The sequence below is a fragment of the Myotis daubentonii genome, chromosome 13, assembly GCF_963259705.1.
Source record: "Myotis daubentonii chromosome 13, mMyoDau2.1, whole genome shotgun sequence".
In the NCBI taxonomy this organism is placed as follows: domain Eukaryota; kingdom Metazoa; phylum Chordata; class Mammalia; order Chiroptera; family Vespertilionidae; genus Myotis; species Myotis daubentonii.
In genome coordinates this window covers 47,314,161-47,333,424 of record NC_081852.1, presented here as the reverse complement: position 1 = coordinate 47,333,424, position 19,264 = coordinate 47,314,161, and the positions used below count along the sequence as shown (strand labels likewise).

The window sequence follows — 19,264 nt, the reverse complement described above, 5'->3', positions numbered from 1 at the left end:
CGCACTTCGGGGAAAGTGGAGTTGGAACCCGCGCGTTCTATTGCTTTGCTCCGCCGTGGTGCGTGCGAGGGACGTCGGGGGCGGCGCCACAATAGTTGCCCCTGGTAACGGGGGTGGCAGAGGGAGGAGGAGGAGGAGGAGGGACTCGGCAGGAGGATGGTGAGTGTGGGGGGCCTGGGCCCCTCCTAAGCCCGTCGGTCAGCCGCCCCCACCCCCCGTCTCGGCCCCAGGCCCAGGGCGGGGCACTGCGCTTAAAGCAAAGTTGGGAATGGGATGGTGCTCAGCTTGCGGACTGAGTCTTGGATCGGTTTCGTGGGGCGGCTGGGAGCCCCGAGGGTGTGGGCCCTGGAGGGAGACCGGGCCTGTGGAGGAAGGCGGGACTTGCAGCGGTCTGAAGCTAGGGGAAGGGGCTGGAAGGGTGCGTGGATGTCCCCGTTCGGAGCCTGGGCTCCATCACGACTCTGGGGACTGGGAGGAGGGCGGAGCCTCGGAGCTGCGAGGAGCAGTCTCCGCACTCAGGCTTAGATCTTCCCAGGGAACTGGCTCCTCACGCCGCAAGCAAGTGGGGTCCGCCGGGGCCGGGCCAGAAGCGGGGAGCAGGGCCAGCGCTACTGCGGCTCAGGTCGCCCTAGCGGAACCGTGGGAGTTGGTAGCCTAGCGCTCCCTTTCCCCAGCGGTGCGGACGTCTGGGGGGAAGGGTGTAAATCCCGGGACACAAAAGAGGTCCCGCTTGGGAGATGTGCCTGGTGGATTTTACGCCGCCTCGGGTGTGTGTGTGTGTGTGTGTGTGATGCTTCTGCAGTCGTGTGTGTGTGTGTGTGTGTGTGTGTGTGTGTGTGTGTGTGGCGTGCTTCTGCAGTCCTGAGTTATTTGCTGAGGGTTCTGCAAGGTCTGGTTATACGTGATGATCAATACTTAATCCATGCAGATGGAAGCAAATTTGCTGCCCAGTCCCTGGCATTTCCTTCAAAACCTGTTGCAACCTTCTTTTGCGTATGACCACACCAGAACCAAAGGGGCAATTTCAGCGTGGGGTCTCCAAACGAAAATGAATGGGAAATTAAAACTAGAGAGTGGGCATCAATTTGGGGCCATCCTTTTCTCCGTCAGACCTAATGAAATCTTGCCAAAACTGTAAATTATGACGTGTGACATTTAATTGACCGTTGACATTCTGCTCCTTGTTGATTTCTTTGATGTTAACTGGAGGGTGTTAAAATGAAATTAAGTAGTTTTAGGAGCAAGCAAAGAAGAATTGATTTTGAAGCATTTAGAACAGGTTGGTTGGCTTTCCAACTGTAAAGAGCCAGCACTCAAACTTAGAGTCAGTTCCCTACCCCAACCCCAATCTCTTTTTGACTTTTAGAAATGTTGAACTACATATATATATACATATATATAGACACATATATAATGTCTTTATTGATTTGAGAGAGAGAGAGAGAGAGAGAGAGAAAAGGAGAGGGAGAGAGATACGAAACCTGGGCATATCCCTGACCAGAATAGAGCCAGCAACCTCTCAATGTTCCACACTGGCTAGGGTGAACCATTTCTAATGATTTAGAAGTAAGAAATAAAGCTACTAGTTGTCCACAAGGAAAAAATATGTACCTTTCGTCAGATTATCTAATGAGTAAATGTTGATAAGAAAAAAAAAAAACTCAATTGATTTTACATTGTCAGACTGTTAAAGAAGTAGAATTATTTGCCAGTCACAAATAATTGCCAATTATTTGTTGCCAATCACATTTCACGCTTGCTACATTGCAGTTTTATTAACCTCGGGCTAAACAGATTTTTACATTTTCTTTTTATTAATCACTTATACATGAGTTGTCCATTTAAAGGCTAAGTTTTCCTCAACAAATGAATATAAGCATAAATATTTACAGAAAATAACTAGAATTGAAATGAAAAAGGCATGCCAACCTAATAGAGAATGAGATGTCACCATAAATGAGAAATGTATGAGAGTAGCCTAACTTTTCCCCAGTTTGTTTATCAATTAAATGAACTGTAGTTTCATGATCGTTTAACTTATAATTACGGGCCACAATAAATTAACCACTGCTCATGTTTCCAGGTGCAAAGTGACACTGCATACAACAAATCGACAGTGTATACAACATTGTTATATACAACTGTTCTGTTCAGTGATCAAGACAGATTTGTTTTTCTTTTTCTTTTTTCTTAAAATGAGCAATAGGAAATTAGGACAAATTATTCTGGATTCTTTACCTGGTTTCCAAAATACATTTTTTTCCCTATCTCCCAAAGTGCAAGTTATTCTTAGAACTGAAAGTGGAACATGGAATTTAAACGGTCAGTGGTGTGACTAAGTGTGTCACATCTTGTATCCCATGGGCCCCCATGGTAACTGTACAACTGAACAGTAAGTCCCAGGTTGTTGGGTTTAGGGTTGTGTTTTTTTTAATATATCTTCAGCTATGACTAATACATACTTTTAATTTGGACAGTACTACAACAAAAACCCATTGGGCTTTCTCTGAACATTTAGGGTCAGCTATTTTACCCCAGTCTTATGATTCTACTGTTACAGAAAACCGGAAAAGAACCAAGCAACACTTAGAGAGATGGAGTTACATTTATTATTATTATGACACACGGGCCCAGAGAAAAATGTCTCTAGAATTCTAGGCAAAGTCACACAGGAAGTTTCCTGTATTTATACCATTTTACCCTCTTTGTCTTCCAAATATGGGGTTTTCCAATTCCCTTTGTAAGTTCTTAAAGAGCCCCTATGTGCTGAGGCTCTGAGACCTCAACCAAAGGCTTGGCCTGGTGCCAGCACTGATAACTTCGTCTGGGGAAGGTTTAATAGCCTCTCTGAAATGGGAGTAGTCTTATTTTCCTTATTATTTAAGCAAGCATTTACAGAAGCCAAAATGCAGGGTTAAAATTTCAAACAGCAGTTTTTATATAAGATGGATGCTTCGCTACGTCCTTGGAGAAATACTAAGATGGCAGTAATTTTAGGGCATAACTAATTATTGTTGTTTAATAATGACTCCTTCATTCAGGAATTACTTATGGACTACTTTCTACATGTATGAACCTCGTGATAGTTATCAGGGTATTAAACATTTGAAGATGGTTGCCAAGATTGTTTTCTGGTCAGACGTGATCATTGAAAAGTAAAAAGAATGATAATAAACACAACAATAGTTTTGAGAGCCTAATATGCACCGGTGCTTTACACGCATTACCTGATTCATCTTCCTAACATTTTTCTTTTTAAAAAAAAAAATGTTTCTGTTGATTTGAGGGAGAGAAAAAACCATCTGTGTGAGAGAGAAACATCTATCCGTTGCCTCCCACAAGTACCCGCCCCAGGATCGAACCTGCAACCTGGGTATGTGCCCTGACTGGGAATCAAACAGGCAAACTTTTGGTGCACAGGATGATGCTCAACCTACTGAGCCACACTGGCTAGGGCTCTAACGTTTTTCTTAAGATATAAGTATTGTCCCCATTTTCTAGATCTAACAGTGCCTGGAGTTACATATATAGGGAAGTTGAATACAAATCTATGAAACTCTAAAACCCATAATGTTCTTGTCATTAGTATTCTGATGAGGTGGGAACCCACAATCTTTTGGAGAAGATGGCCATATTTTGTTCCTCAAGAAACATGGTGTGTGTTTAGTAGAGAGATGAGGAGAAAGAAGACACAATTTGGGTGAAGTTCTCCCTATTAAAGCTATAGGAATTCCTAAAAATTAATAAGGTCTTACTAGGCAGCACCATTTTTTTTGTTAGATTAAAGAGGTAAAAATAAATTGAAGTCAGTTCTATTTAAGCTAGTTATGGGGAGTGCATGCATGTGACAGTTGCCTTACGACTTTGAGTATTTAAATGTTAGCTGCTCCTCAGAGCCACATATATTTTCCATATACCATTACCACCTTCCTTTCCCCTCTCCACTACACCAGTTTCTTTAAATGACCTAGTTTGTATCATTTTAGGTCAGTGCTGCCATGCCTCTGCCAGTAGTTGAGTTTAAGTTGATTTTGAGGCAGGTAAAATGTAGCACATCTATTCATGATTTGCCTATAAAACAGTTTGTTTAAACATTTTATGGGTGAGTCAGACCACTTTTGTCCACTAGGGTGCATATAACTTGTATACTAGTATATGCATGGTGATAACACAATTCACAGTTAACTAAAGTTCTTGTTTCTTAAATTGCCTTTGTTTAATGGCATAGAAACACAAGTCCTGTATAGAGATCATGTCTATTTTATTCACTACTGTACTTGGGCACATTATGAAAATTTAATGATGAATGAATGAATGAATATTTTGACAAAAATACACCTTCAAAATTCATTCCCTTGGATTTACGCTGCAAAACTTAGCTCCATAATAAAATTAACTTCTAATATCTGCCTTCTTTCATTTGACATTTAAAATAAAGTATGGACATATATAGATAGAAACATAGAATAGACTTATTCTGTTCTCTTTCCTCCAGCTTACTTTGTACCTTTCAGGCAGAATCCTGATATCTATAAATATCCTCTTCCCTATTTAGCAAACCCTGGTAATCCTGTGATCCCCTGTCCTCAGTAGTTGGGTTAATATGATGCTGTATTGTATTTGCATTTGTATCGCCTAAGACCATGCTTGAAATGCCATTTATTATTTTGCTGGAAGAAAATATTAGCTGAACTTTCCATTTCTCTGTCATTTCACTTAAAGGTGAAACATGCAAAGCCATTGTTTCCTGCTGAGGAAAATTGCCCATTAGAAATGTAGATGCCTTGTTTTTTATACCATTAGGTTAATAAAGTTTAGCTATAGTTAGAATGCTTTCTTTTTCATCTGTGCTTTGCTTCTTTTAAGATGAATAGAAATTATATTTTTCTTTTAATCAATTTCAAATAGAATGAGTGCATAAAAAATCTCAGCCTGCAGAATGCAGTATTTTTATTTACTCATTTTTCAAAAGAGACACACGAGGAAACACCTAAAACAATCATTTTGAACCTTCAAAATATTTTATAGAAAACGGACCTTCTTTCATGATTTCTACACTAGTAGATAATACGTGAGAAGAACTGTACCTGTACTGTTTAATGTTCTAATGGGATAAATTCCAGTTGTTTTATAATTTTATTGGAAAGGTAATGAGGACATCTAACCAGGAACTCAGGAGTAGTACAATGTGTTTCCCCTGTTCTTAGCTTTGTTATACCACCAGTCCCCTGAGGATCCCAGAATTCTAATTTTAACTGTTCTGAAAGAGGGTATTATAAATGAGTGAGTGCCATGTGGCTAACAGAAGCCAGGGAGAATTCTCATAAATATAATTTCAAAAAGGAATGGTGTCAAAGTATTCAAGGCCAAAAGAGTTGAAAACTAAAGAAGTGTCTTGCCTATCTTTTGTTTGTTAGTTTCAAATCTATTCAGCTTCTCTTTCCCAGATCTTTTGGTATAGAATTTGTCTTTCTGTCTTTAACCAAACCTTCCATTTTACTGCTGGAAAAATTTGAGGCATAGAGATGGTCCTTAGCAAGTCAGTGCAAATATAGTACTAGAGGTAGTAAACAAATAGTCTCTCAAGAGAAAGGAATTCTTAATAATTATGTATATTTGCATATCATTGTCCAAAGACTCAGTTGTTGAGAATTATTTCACAGAATTATTATTTGATCTTAGTGAACAGACTGGTTTGAATAATTGCCTGGTACAATGCAGATAAAAAAAATATAACCATTCTATATAATTCTAAGATTGAGTTTGAAGGGATTTCTGCTTGAGCTGGGAGATTAAATTAAATGCCCTTTAAAATCTGGTATTCTTTGATTCTTGTTGTAACCATGCCTTATTGGAACAAGATTGTCATCTGCAGGACAAAGCAAGTAACTATCTTACAAGATTTTTCTTATGTTCTTGGATAAAAAGCAACATGATTTACTTCCACCCATAAAAATCCTATCTTTCTATATAAAACCCTAAAATGCAAATCGACCAAATGGTGGAACGATCGGTCACTATGATGCGCACTGACCACCAGGGGGCAGATGCTCAATATAGGAGCTGCCCCCAGCCTGCAGGGCGGTGGGGGGAAGGGGGCAGTGAGTAAGTGGCGCCAGGCCAAGGTGGGTGCAAGCGGGGACCCTGATCGCCCTGCCAGTTGCCCCACAGATAGACCCTGATCGCAGGCCAGGCCTAAGGGCCCTACCCGTGCATGAATTTCGTGCACCAGGCCTCTAGTATAATAAAAGCGTAATATGCAAATTGACTGAACAGCAGAATGACCGGTTGCTATGATGCACACTGACCACCAGGGGGCAGATGCTCAACACAGGAGCTGCCCCCTGGTGGTCAGTGTGCTCGCACAGGGAGAGTGCTGCTCAGCCAGAAGCTGGGCTCACGGATGGTGAGCGCAGCGGCGGCAGTAACGGGAGCCTCTCCCACCTCTGCTGCAGGCAGGCAGTAAGGAGCGAGGGGTCCTGGACTGCAAGAGAGATGTCTGACTGCCAGTTTAGGCCCGATCCCCAGAGGGTTGTTCAAGCACTTACTCTCAATTTTGCATAAATTAAAAAGTGTAAGCCAGCAGGTAGACATCCCCCAAGGGGTCCTGGACTTCAAGAGGGCGTGGGCTGGTCTGAGGGACCCCCCTGTCCCAGTGAACGAATGTTGTGAACCGGGCCTCTAGTCAATAATAAAACAAGAAACAGAAATATTAGGTTACTAGTCAAAAATATCATGGTTAAATTTTGATTTTTTTTTTTTATGAATGACTTTAAAATTTCCTTACTTCCCTGTTATATCAAACTAGAGGCCCAGTGCATGAAATTTGTGCACTGGTAGGGTCCCTAGCAGCTGCTGGCTGCCTGCCCGGTACTCCCTCCATTCCCCCAGTCGGCCCTGCCCCCTGGTTGAACTCCCAGACAACCCCCGGTCAAGAGGACAATTTGCATACTATGCTTTTATTATATAGGAGGATTCTTCATCTGAGCCCTGGCTGGTGTGGCTCAGTTGATTGAGTATTGTCCCGTGCACTGAGAAGTCGCTGGTTCAATTCCTGGTCAGGGCACATGCCCAGGAGGCAGCCAATCCATGTTTCTCTCTCTCTTTTTAATTCTTCATCTGAAAAAAACAGATAATCCACACTGTGCACCTGTCCTGTAAGGGTCTTATGAAAGTTAGATGATGATAAATTGTCTTGAATGATGAATTATTTTTCTTCAAATTTTATTTATTGATTTTTTTTAGAGATTTTTGTATGTGCCCTGACCAAATTGTTGTTCCACTGATTTATGCATTGATTCTTGTATATGCCTTGACCGGGATTGAACCCACAACCTTGACATATCAGGACAATGCTCTAACCATCTGAGCTACTGGGACAGAGCTAAATGATGAAGTCTTAAACGTGAACTGAAAGTCTTAAACAGAGAGCCCAAATAAAATTTTATATAACTTTTTTGCATTTCTTTGTATAGCACCTTTAACTTACATTAACTTGGGTGTATAATTCTGTTTACTTACACAACTGTTATCTAGTATCTCTCTAGTAAGTGCCAGGCATGTGGGAAACAGAAACTATAGTCCTTACCCGCAAGAAACTTCACTCTACTAAAGGAGAAAAATACAAAAGTCAGTTACCTATAGTCTGATATGCTGAGTGCTATCCTCTAAATTTATATAAAGGGCTTTCGGAGATTTGGGATGACTACTAAGCTGGATTAATAGAAGGAGCAGGAATAAACCATGCTATTTATTAAGTTGTTGAATTTACTAACCGACTTCTGCCAAAACTTAGAAGGGGAAAGCAAATGAAACAAATGTCATCAAAGTGGGAAAGAATAATAATTAAGCTCTCCACAACCAAGAGCTTTTTTCAAGGAGAAGGTACTCTGATGTGCAATAATATCAGAGTTAGTGCCCCAAAAGTAATCTTTTTTATGGTTGTTCAAGGGCTTACTCTCAATTTTGCGTAAATTGAAAAGTGCACCAGACCAGGAGGTGAGACTCCTTCTCCTGGGTTTGGATAATGCTGGCAAGACTACGCTTCTGAAGCAGCTTGCATCTGAGGACATCAGCCACATCACACCTACACAGGTGAGCACTGCGTTGGCCCCAGATATTTGTGGGACACACGGAAGATGATGATATGATAATAGCAGTATGAAAGACAAAATGGGAAATATCGTTGTGTCCATTTCTAAGTTTTGTTACTGAGAGAAGTACATACTGTATAAAGTAATCTTAAGGTTTCGAAAATATATCGAGATTCCATTCATATGAGATACTTAGTCAAATACATAGAGACAGAAAGTAGAATAATGGTTACCAGAGGCTGGAAAGGGAGGAGGAAATTGGGAATTATTGTTTAATGGGCACAGAGAGTCAGTGTTGCAAGATGAAGAAAGTTCTGTGGACGGATGGTGGTGATGGTCGCACAACAATGCAAATGTACTTAATGCCATTCAACTGTACACTTAAAAATGGAATGGTACATTTTCTTTTATGAATATTTTATAATCAACACTAATAAAAGAGAAAAATGGTAATTGGCGTACGAGCTACCCTTTTCATTGGCTAATCAGGGCTATATGCAAATTAACTGCCAACTGAGATGGCAGTTAACTGCCAACAAGATGGCGGCTAATTTGCATATGTAGGCACAATGCAGGGAGGCCAAAGGGAAAGCAGGAAGAAGCCCCCTGCCACTGACAGTGATGGGAAACCCAGGGGGGAGCTAAGAGCTGGGGGGCAGGGCAAAGGTGGCCCTGGGGCCGCCTTTGCCCTGCCCCCCAGCCATGATCAGAGAATCAGGTGCCTTTTCCGCCCTGGCCAGTGATAGCAGGAAGTAAGGGTGGAGCCAGCGATGGGAGCTGGGCACGGTCGAAGCTGGCAGTCCCAGGAGCTAGGGGTCCCTTGCCTGGGCCTAAAGCGAAGCCCACGATCGTGGGGCCGCTGCAGCTGCGGGTCCCCGCTGCCCGGGCCGGACGCCTAGGCCAGAGGCATCAGGCCTGGGCAAGGGGCCGATCCTGCGATTGGAGGGTGATGGGGGTCAACGCCTGAGGGCTCCCAGTATGTGAGAGGGGGCAGGCTGGGCTGAGGGACACTCCCCCCCCACACACACACACCCAGTGCACGGGGATCAGCGGAGCCGTGAGGCCTCCCTGCACCGGCATCAGTGTGACAGGGGGCAGTGCCCAAACCCCCTGAACCCCCTGATCGCCCTGCGGCTCTGTGTGCGACAGGGGGCGGGGCCACAACCTCCCTATCCGCCCTGCTCTGTTCGGGACAGGGGAAGGCGCCCCAACCCCCTGATCAGCCCTGCTCTGTGCCTGATAGGGGGGAGCTGCCCAACCCCCTGATCGCTCTGCGGCTCTGTGTGTGACAGGGTGCAGTGCCCCAACCCCCTGATTGGCCCTGCTCTGTGTGTGACAGGGTGTGGTGCCCCAACCCCCTCCCCCCCCGCCCCCTCCCCCCTAACGGGTCCTGCTCTGTGTGTGACGGGGTAGAGCCATAACCTCCCCTTCGGCCCTGCCCTGAGTGTGAGAGTGGCGGCGCCCCAACCCCTCTGATGGGCTCTGCTCTGTGAGTGACAGGGGCCAGCGCCCCAACCCCCTGATTGGCCCTGCTCTGTGCGTGACAGGGGGTTGCACTGCAACCTCCCCATCGACCCTGCCTTGAGTGTGACAGGGGGCGGTGCCCCAATCCCCCAATCGGCCCTACCCTGAGCGTGACTGAGGGTGGCATCGCAACCTCCTGATCCTCCCTGCTCTGTGCATGACATGGGGCGGTGCCCCAACTCCCCAAATGGCCCTGCTCTGAGCCCGACCAGGGGCTGCACCTAGGGATTGGGCCTGCCTTCTGCCACCCGGGAGCAGGCCTAAGCCAGCAGGTCGTTATCTCCCGAGGGTTCCCAGACTGGGAGAGGGCACAGGCCGGGCTGAGGGACCCCCCCCTCCCTCCCCGAGTGCACAAATTTTTGTGTACCGGGCCTCTAGTCTATAATAATAAAAGCATAATATGCTAATTAGACCAGACATTCTTCCAGACGTCCTTCTTGACAAAGCCGGAGCTGCGAGGGAAGCCCAGGTCCTGAGTGCCTGCCGGCGGCCAGAGGGAAGCCCGGGTCCGGGTACCAGAGAGAAGCCAGTGCCGGCAGCCGGGGGAAGGAAGGCCTACTCTTGCACGAATTTCGTGCATCAGGCCTCTAGTTTGTAAATAAATAATATAAATATATATGTATACATATGTCAGGACACAATCAAGTCCCTCAGATCTAAGTGATTCCTTTAAAAAATAGCTTTATCTTCTCTGATTATGAAATTAATTCATATAGAAAATACAGAGGAAGTATAAAGAAGAGAGTACTGTGAGAAAACCCACTGTTAATATTTTAGTGTGTATTTTTCAGACTTAATGCACACAAATATATATCAATTTTTTAAAATTACCTATATTTTTAATCCAGTCTCATCAGCCCTCCTCTTTCCTACGGCTTAGCAAGTAAAGCACGAAGGATAAGACCGTGGTGGTGCTCACTGTGAGGCAGCTGAAAGACAAGTCCTGGCTGGAGGAACTCCAGTTCGCGTCTTTAGACCTCCTTTCCTGTTGGAAATTCCGAGAGGGCTCGACCTTTGGCCAAGCCTTTGGGTTTCCTAACTAGGAACAGCCCTATTAGTCTCAGCCACTTTAAAGTGCTTGAGCATTAACATTCAGCAAAACCGGGTTTATTTAGCATTTTCTGTCGCCATACTATATACTAAGAGCTTGGTGTCAGGTTTGAATAGCTGTGCTTGTTGTGTGTATTTCACAGCCTATGAATATTACTGATTCAAAACACTGTGCAGAAAAGTCATTTCAACTCTTACCAAATGAGCAATTTTATAGCTTCTGACAAATTTAATGTGTAGTCAAAGAAGGAGCATATTACAGTAGTATAGCCTAGAAAGGCTGAAAACATTAGTGTGTGAGGATTTCAGCCAGAAAAAGAAGTGCTAGATTTTGGGGTGTTTTTTTTTGGGGGGGGGGCTTGTTTGTTTGATTTGTGATAGGATGTATTTCTCAAGAACATGCTGCGACCATGGAAGTGAACTCAAAGTATGCACCCAAAGTTCCAATTCTAACTTTCAGGCTTTGTTTGATGTGTTGTAGATGACTCTTATTCTACAGGGTAGGGCAAAAGTAGGTTTACAGTTGTTTGTATGGAAAATAATACAATAATTAATAACAAGAATAAACACTATTTCGTGTACTAACAACTGTAAACCTACTTTTGCCACATCATGTATTAGTCAAGTTTTCATATTCTTTAAAAACAAACTTTTATTGTATTTTTGTTTTTATATTTAAAAAAGTAATAGATGCTCATTATAGTAAATTTAGAAAGTATACATAAGTAAAATGTAGAAACTAAAAATCACCTATAATGTCCATTCATACATAACCACTGTTAACTCTTAGTGATATATGCATTCAGTTTTTTTCTATGCATATATATGATGGGTATATTTAAAATAAATAAAAAAGGCTTACAGAGAATAGGCTGTTTTGTATCATCTTTTTCACTCAATACTGTATGTAACATCTTTCTATGTTGTTATAAATATGAACATAATATACATCTCATTATTTCCTTAGAATAATTTCTTAGTAGATTTATTAGGTCTGATGACAATAGAATTTTAAGACAGTTGATACTTATGGTTGAATTCCAGGATTTACTCTTATTTATTTCCTGCTTCATTTTAAAAGGATTTTATGTTACTGGATTTGACATGTAATATTGTAGTTATGTATACAGTTTCTAAGCTCACAAAAGTGGTTTTGTCAATGAGTCAGAATGAAGCAGCCTTTTACAATAATCTTAAGTCACATCCCTTTAGAGTTCTTAAACTTCATACTTATTCAGTCATTGGCATTTTAGAGGAGCTGCAATCAGCATCACCCCCAGTTATTCTCTAGTGATTGTTTGTCCTCAGGAGAAATTGGGTGGCAGTGTTCCTGTACCATTGCACTGTGCCTGTCTTTCTGGGCTAGGCAGTAGTGTTGGTAAGCTGCCAGATGAGGCAAATGTTTATGGAGGCATCCCCAGATGCACTTAACTCCAGTTATTCTGGATGAAATATCATTTCTGGGGTAGCACACTGTTGATTGGATTTTTCAGAGCCTGATTTCACTAAATCATTTTTGCAAGAAGATATTTTTTTTTATTCTTGCTCATGAAATGCCTTCTCTCCAAACCCCAAAGTCCTTGTTAATTTGTTTCTCTGCACACTACCTCCCAGCTCACAATTCTGCCTGCCTCTGATTTGCTCACCTTCCCCAAAGTTGTACCTTGAGTACCTGTCCTGAAAATGAATGCTCTCTTTTCAGGTTCATTAGAGATGCCTAATAAAGAACAGGGTTTTTTGGGGGGTTTTAAAATATATTTTATTGATTTTTTACAGAGAGGAAGGGAGAGGGATAGAGAGCCAGAAACATCAATCAGCTGCCTCCTGCACGCCCCCCAACGGGGATGTGCCCGCAACCAAGGTACATACCCCTGACCGGAATCAAACCCAGGACCCTTGAGTCCGCAGGCCAATGCTCTATCCACTGAGCCAAACTGGTTCTGGCAAGAACAGTTTTACTACACTTGATCTTAGCCAAAAGGCCGAGAAGCGATAAGAACAGTTTTAAATACCTGCTTGTTTGTTTGTTTGTTTTCATCACTACCTAAAATTGAGAGCTCTACTTAGTTTAAACATGCTGTTCCAGCAGGCCCTACCTTTCTCATAATCCAGTTATTAACCAGCCTTCCCCATAGTTTCCGAGTTCAGCTCCTTCCTTTTCCTGAGTAATCCATATGAAAAAATTTCTTTAATTTTGAACCACTCCTACAGAATGCAATCTTCCAGATTTTAGCTTTTGTCTTTTTAAATGTAGCATTTTTTCTGTTCTGTTGAGTTGTCAGATTCAGCTTCAGGGGGTTTTAGTTAGTTAAAAGTAATGTCCTGTTAAATGTTACCATCCTGAGGACTCCTCAGGGGTGTGGCCTGTGTTATCAGAGCTACTGTCATACCAAGTTCTCCTCAGTGGTTGTGTGTGTGTACTCATGATAGGAAGCACATATGTTAGCCATGACATTAATAACACTGACTCCACAACCTGAATGAAGTAAGCATGTATAAATACATTTCTTCGTTCCCTACCGTAGCAAACTGTTTTCAGTATTATCAGTGTCACATCTGGCAGAGTACCTCAGAATTAGCAAATAACATAGCTGTCCAATGTAACTTTGTCAGAATTATGATTTCAAAGCTTAAAAAAACTTGTTTTTACCTTTCTTTGTTGCAGGGCTTTAACATCAAAAGTGTACAATCACAAGGTTTTAAACTGAACGTATGGGACATTGGTGGACAAAGGAAAATCAGACCATACTGGAGGAATTATTTTGAAAACACTGATATTCTTGTAAGTACTCTTTCTGATGTGTTAATTCATAGTCTTTTCTGCTGGGTTAGGAACATTATAAGGTTCTGTCTTGCCAATAATTCCATTGCCATAACATTAATCACTAAATTTAGGGCTAGCAGAAGGCTCCAAACTGTAAGAGAGAAACATCTTTGTATAACTTGTATAAGATGTTTTGCTGTCGCTCAGTAACAATGTTATACTCACATCCACCTTGGCAAATAAAGTGTTTATTTATTACCATAGTGATTCGAACAGCAGTAGGGAAGTCAGAAGATTGTGCCGCTAACTCTATCATCCAAGGATACCAACAAATCAAGTGTGTCCCAAACTGAGCAATCAAGATAGTGAGAGCCCTGGAAACAGTGATGTGTCAGGAATGGTTGAAAGGCCTGACAATGTCCTTCCTGGAAAAGAAAACACTTGGCACTGTCTTCAGTTACTTTAAAAACTACCTTAAATCAAACATTAGCCTCATTGTGAATATTTCTAAAGGACCGGACAAGGAGCAGTTTGGCGAGTATTCGATGGTAGAGTTTAACTCAGAATAAGGAAGACGTTGCCCTAACCAGTTTGGCTCAGCGGATAGAACGTCGGCCTGTGGACTCAAAGGTCCCAGGTTCGATTCCGGTCAGGGGCATGTACCTTGGTTGCGGGCACATCCCCAGTGGGGAGTGTGCAGGAGGCAGCTGATCGATGTTTCTCTCTCATTGATGTTCCTAACTCTCTATCCCTCTCCCTTCCTCTCTGTAAAAAATCAATAAAATATATTTTAAAAAAAAAAGAATAAGGAAGACGTTTCCTATAGTTGTAACTGCCCAGAATTAAAGAAGCTGCCTCAGGCATTGGGAATTCCCTGGCTCAGGTGCCTTTGTTCAGGCAGAGGCTGGGATGTTAGTTCCCAGCTCTTGGTCACATTCTCTAGGACTACTGTGTGTCTCCTGGATTAAGGTACTTGGAGAGAAATACTCAAGTTAGAGCAGTTCATAAGGACATGAATGGCTCTAAGGTTCCGTACGGAGGTCTCAGAAACTTTCCGGCCCTGCCCTAACTGGTTTGGCTCACTGGATAGAGCGTTGGCCTGGGGACTGAAGGGTCCCAGGTTCGATTCCAGTCAAGGACATGTACCTTGGTTGTGGGCACATCCCCAGTGGGGGGTGTGCAGGAGGCAGCTGATCGATGTATCTCTCTCATCGATGTTTCTAACTCTCTATCCTTGTCCTTTCCTCTCTGTAAAAAATCAATAAAATATATTTAAAAAAAAAAAAAAGAAACTTTCCGGCCCTCAGGTCAGGGAATTTTAAATCATAAGCTCTAACACTTTGAGGGTCGACTGCAAGGTAGTGATAATCTGACTCTGGATCCCACACTTCCCAGTGCTTAGAGTGCCTGGGAAGTATAGAACTAGCCAGCAAAATCAGCTTGCAGCAACCCTGCAGTTGCTTTCACCAGCTACATTACATTGCCAGCACCAGACACTATTTTGGATTCAGTGTCAACATTCCATTATTTCCCAGTGCCATTTGGGATTAAACAACTTTTGGGGAGCAGGTGGGTCCCCAGGGTTAAATTCTAAGGCTCTTAGTTCTGTCTGATAGTTTTGTAGCAGCTTGCCGTGGCAGTGGTTGATGGATTATATTTGTATTTAATAGTTTTCCATTGTTGGTTAAAAAGACCTATTACACTAGACTCCACAACAGTATTGAGGCTTGACACATTTAGTTGCCTGGTTAACACTTTTCAATTATCTCTAGAGTGCCATAATAAATTTTTGCTTTAGAGTGGGTGTCGACAAACTGATCCAGTCTGCCTCCTGCTCTACTATAGCCTATGAGCTAAGAATAGTTTTTATACAGTATTTTTAATTCGTTGAAAATTTTTCAAAAGAAGAATAAGATTTCCTCACATGAAAACGAAGTGAAATTCCATTTTCCGTGTCCAGAAAGTTCTGTTGTGACGCAGCCACGTCCACTTGTTTGCGCATACAGGGTAGGCAAAAGTAGGTTTATAATTGTGAATATGTGAAACACAGTTTATTCCTTTATTATTATTTACAAATTATTGTATTTATTTGATTACAACTGTAAACCTACTTCTGCACACCCTGTAATTTCTATGATAGCTTTCACACTATAACAGCAAAATCCAACAGTTGTGAAAAAGACTGTGTGGGCCACAAAACCAAAATTATTTACTACCTGACCCCTTACAGAAAAAGATTTCTTTAGATCATTAAGTGGTTCTCTAGGGGTTTGAAAGGGTCAGGGCAACTCCTAAAAGTGCCAAAGATATTCTCAGGGAAGATGACACTGAGAGCATTTTACTTCAGCTTTATTAATTGTGGGGAGGTGACTAGTCAATAAAACCTAAAGTATGATAGAAAGGAGGGGAGAGGCTGCCTTCCATTTCTTTTAGGCCAGGAAATAGCAGCCTTTTGATAGATAAAAATGCATCTTTTTTTTCAAGGTGTGTTCATATTATTACTAAACTCTATTTACTTATCGTTAACAGTTTTGTGTTTAAATGCAACATAATTTAAATAAAGCAACTGTGTCATCATTTCCATAACCAATGTGTAGGACTTAAGTGAGATCTCAAACAACTGCCTCATGTATTGTTTCCGTAATGCCACTCACACCCGAGTCACCTGGGTATCGATACTGCTGCAGCACACATAATTGAAAACCACAAGTTACCCAGAAACCTTATTTGTTGTTTTCAAAACCTCCTTTTAGACTTTTGCTCAAGCCGTCAATAAAAAGCCACACATTTTAGTATCATCTCTTCTTGGCTCCCTACCCCTCTAGTGGAGAAATACTTAGGAGCAATAAAATGACCAAAAGGTGGCAGCAGGACCAGAAGCAAAAGGAGAAACAAAGAACCCTCCATTCACATGCTGGATAGTCAGTCTGGATAGTCCAGAGTAGGCTGTACTTCCATCAGAAAAACAAACAAAAACCTCTTTAGTCTTCCTTCCACAACCAAATAGTCATTTCAAAGCAGTTGCCAAGGAAGATGTGAATTGGCTTTGCTTAAAGCATCATTCTGAGTGCCGTGCATAACTATATTTTAGAATAGATTTGTGAAACTTGATTTTTGAGGTTCCATAATGTTTTAAGGTCAGAAGCATTATAAATGTTGTAACTTTATCCGATACTTGCTGAGTATTTTTATTGATTATTAATTAATTTTTGGATTAAAAATTTTTACAACTAGATTAACAGATATATATTTTTTTATTTTTTTTAATATTTTATTGATTTTTTACAGAGAGGAAGGGAGAGAGATATAGAGTCAGAAACATCGATGAGAGAGAGAAACATCAATCAGCTGCCTCCTGCACATCTCCTACTGGGGATGTGCCCGCAACCCAGGTACATGCCCTTGACCGGAATCGAACCTGGGACCCTTCAGTCCGCAGGCCGACGCTCTATCCACTGAGCCAAACCGGTTTTGGCTTATTTTTATTTTTATTTTTATTTTTTAAGGCAAGAGGCTCTCCTTACCTTTATCTCTATTAACCAGAAGAAAATAGATACTGGGCAGCAATGGGGTGACAAGCAACCATGAGAAGCATATACCACTGCAGAAAAACAAATTGGTGTATTACTAAATTAGTTGTTTTATAGACTTCTTCCTGGAATTATTGTGTAGTAGTTGTCAAATTTTATAAAAATTATGCTAAATGATAAGGAGAATTAGGCTAAATGTATAGTTTAGGAAAACCCTCCTTTAATTATACTGAATCTTTTAATGGAGGCAATAAATAGCAAGTAATTTGGCAAGTAATTATAAGTAAAAGTTAAAACTTTCTTCTCATTGATCTTCAGCCTCTGGATTCTCTGGTATCATCTCTCTTGTCATTAAAACTCTTCCCATTCCTTATCCTCTCCCGACTATTTTTCATAATATGAAACATCAATTTCCTAACTTTATATTTGTGTTTTTAGCTTTGTCTCAGCCTCCTCTTTTCTTCCCTTGTTACTCACGCCTTTGCTCCCAGGCCCATTTTTTCTTACTTTGAAATTCCTTTCTTGCCCAGTGGCCTGCACACAGCCTTCAGAAAGCCCTCTAAGTCCAAAACACCCTCCCTGTGATCACTTGACCCTCTCCCCTCCCTCACATCTTGAACTATTGCCTGAGTGAAGATAATCCTAATCCACTGTTGACTCCCAAATAATTCTAATTAGGTCTTTTATATTGAGGTTCACCCTCCCATTACAATCCTTCGTTCTGTATCTACATTTACATTACACCTGCTACCTTAAAAATGAGAGCCTTACTGGTGGAAAACAGTATGGAACTTTGGGTATTTGTGGTGTGCAGAGCCCATTAATGCATGTATTCACACTGAGTCAAGAGTAATATTAACTACAACAACAATAATAAGGCTGAAAAGAAAATACTGAGACAACATCCTTCCTCCTTTTATGATTCCCCTGAAAGAAACACAGGTGGAAACACAGGGTATTCTTCAGAGGAAAGCCCAAACTTTGTTCCTGGTATATTTAGCATTAGTGATTCTAAATGAGAGTGCATTAAACTTATGGAATTTTATTTTATTTATTTATTTTTTTAAATATATTTTATTGATTTTTTACAGAGAGGAAGGGAGAGAGATAGATAGTCAGAAACATCGATGAGAGAGAAACATCCATCAGCTGCCTCCTGCACATCTCCTACTGGGGATATGCCCGCAACCAAGGTACATGCCCTTGACCGGAATCGAACCCGGGACCTTTCAGTCCGCAGGCCGACGCTCTATCCACTGAGCCAAACCGGTTTTGGCTAAACTTATGGAATTTTAATTTTTTTCTTTCAAAAGAGCAAATTTTCAAGTAGCACAAAATTTATTTATTTATTTTTTTAAAGTTATCCGGTCCTTCTTTTTTTTTTTTTTTTTTCTTTTTTTAATATATTTTATTGATTTTTTACAGAGAGGAAGGGAGAGAGATAGAGAGTTAGAAACATCGATGGGAGAGAAACATCGATCAGCCGCCTCCTGCACATCTCCCACTGGGGTTGTGCCCGCAACCCAGGTACATGCCCTTGACCGGAATTGAACCTGAGACCCCTCAGTCCGCAGGCCGACGCTCTATCCACTGAGCCAAACCGGTTTTGGCATGTAGCACAAAATTTAACCTACATACAGAAATGCCTACGTATATTGTAGTATATTAGTTTATGTAATTTAAGGCATGTAAAGGTGAGAGTTGTTTTGTATTGTTATTTCTGAATAAATACAGCAGGCCCTCAAATAAAGTCATTTTGTTCAACATTGTTTCATTATAACATGGATGAGAAGCTGTAGGAACTTAACTCTTGTTTATGTCAATTAGTCTGTGGTAAAGTTGTTTTCGTTATATGTAGTTTTGCTTAAAGTTGCAAAACCTATTGATGACATTGAGGATTTACTGTATGCTCTTTTAAAAGGCTGCTTTCATTGTACCATTAGTTTAATAACAGTTCTAAATTCTTTAAAAGAAGTTAGAAAATCTGATAATTTTTAAGATTAGCAACTGGGAAAACATTTAATATATCATTTAATTGTTTTAAAGGACTATAAAATTATATCTAATTTTATTTTTAAACTTTCATATGAAGAAGTATTAAGAAAACATTCATATGAAATTAAAATAACATATTTGGGTTCTGTAACTATAGGCAGTTTTCTTTTTTGGTCTTCCCTTATTTTCTTTATTGTTATAGGGTGTTATTTATGCAATAAATAAAATTCAGTGATGTGAGAGAAAGCTTGAGGTTTTTAATTTATGGTGAATCTCAAGACTTATCTTACTCTGGAAAAGGCTATGCC

The 19,264-nt window shown here is 41.3% G+C and overlaps 1 protein-coding gene and 1 pseudogene across 2 annotated transcripts in view; one reads left to right on the top strand and one right to left on the bottom strand.

Moving 5' to 3' along the window:
* Positions 1 to 16: 16 nt before the first annotated feature.
* The window catches only part of ARL3 (ADP ribosylation factor like GTPase 3), a 34,972-nt gene continuing 15,724 nt past the window's right edge, over positions 17 to 19,264 (top strand). Inside the window, exons 1-3 of one of the 2 annotated variants that reach the window (XM_059661271.1) lie at positions 17 to 159; positions 7,951 to 8,094; positions 13,333 to 13,449. In XM_059661271.1, coding sequence (XP_059517254.1) covers positions 157 to 159; positions 7,951 to 8,094; positions 13,333 to 13,449 — 264 coding nt within the window. In that variant the 5' untranslated portion in view covers positions 17 to 156. Of the gene's footprint in view, positions 160 to 253; positions 419 to 7,950; positions 8,095 to 13,332; positions 13,450 to 19,264 lie in introns of those variants that run through there. The other variant, XM_059661270.1, reaches the window with a different exon arrangement.
* LOC132215068 (U2 spliceosomal RNA) lies at positions 12,455 to 12,661 on the bottom strand (annotated as a pseudogene).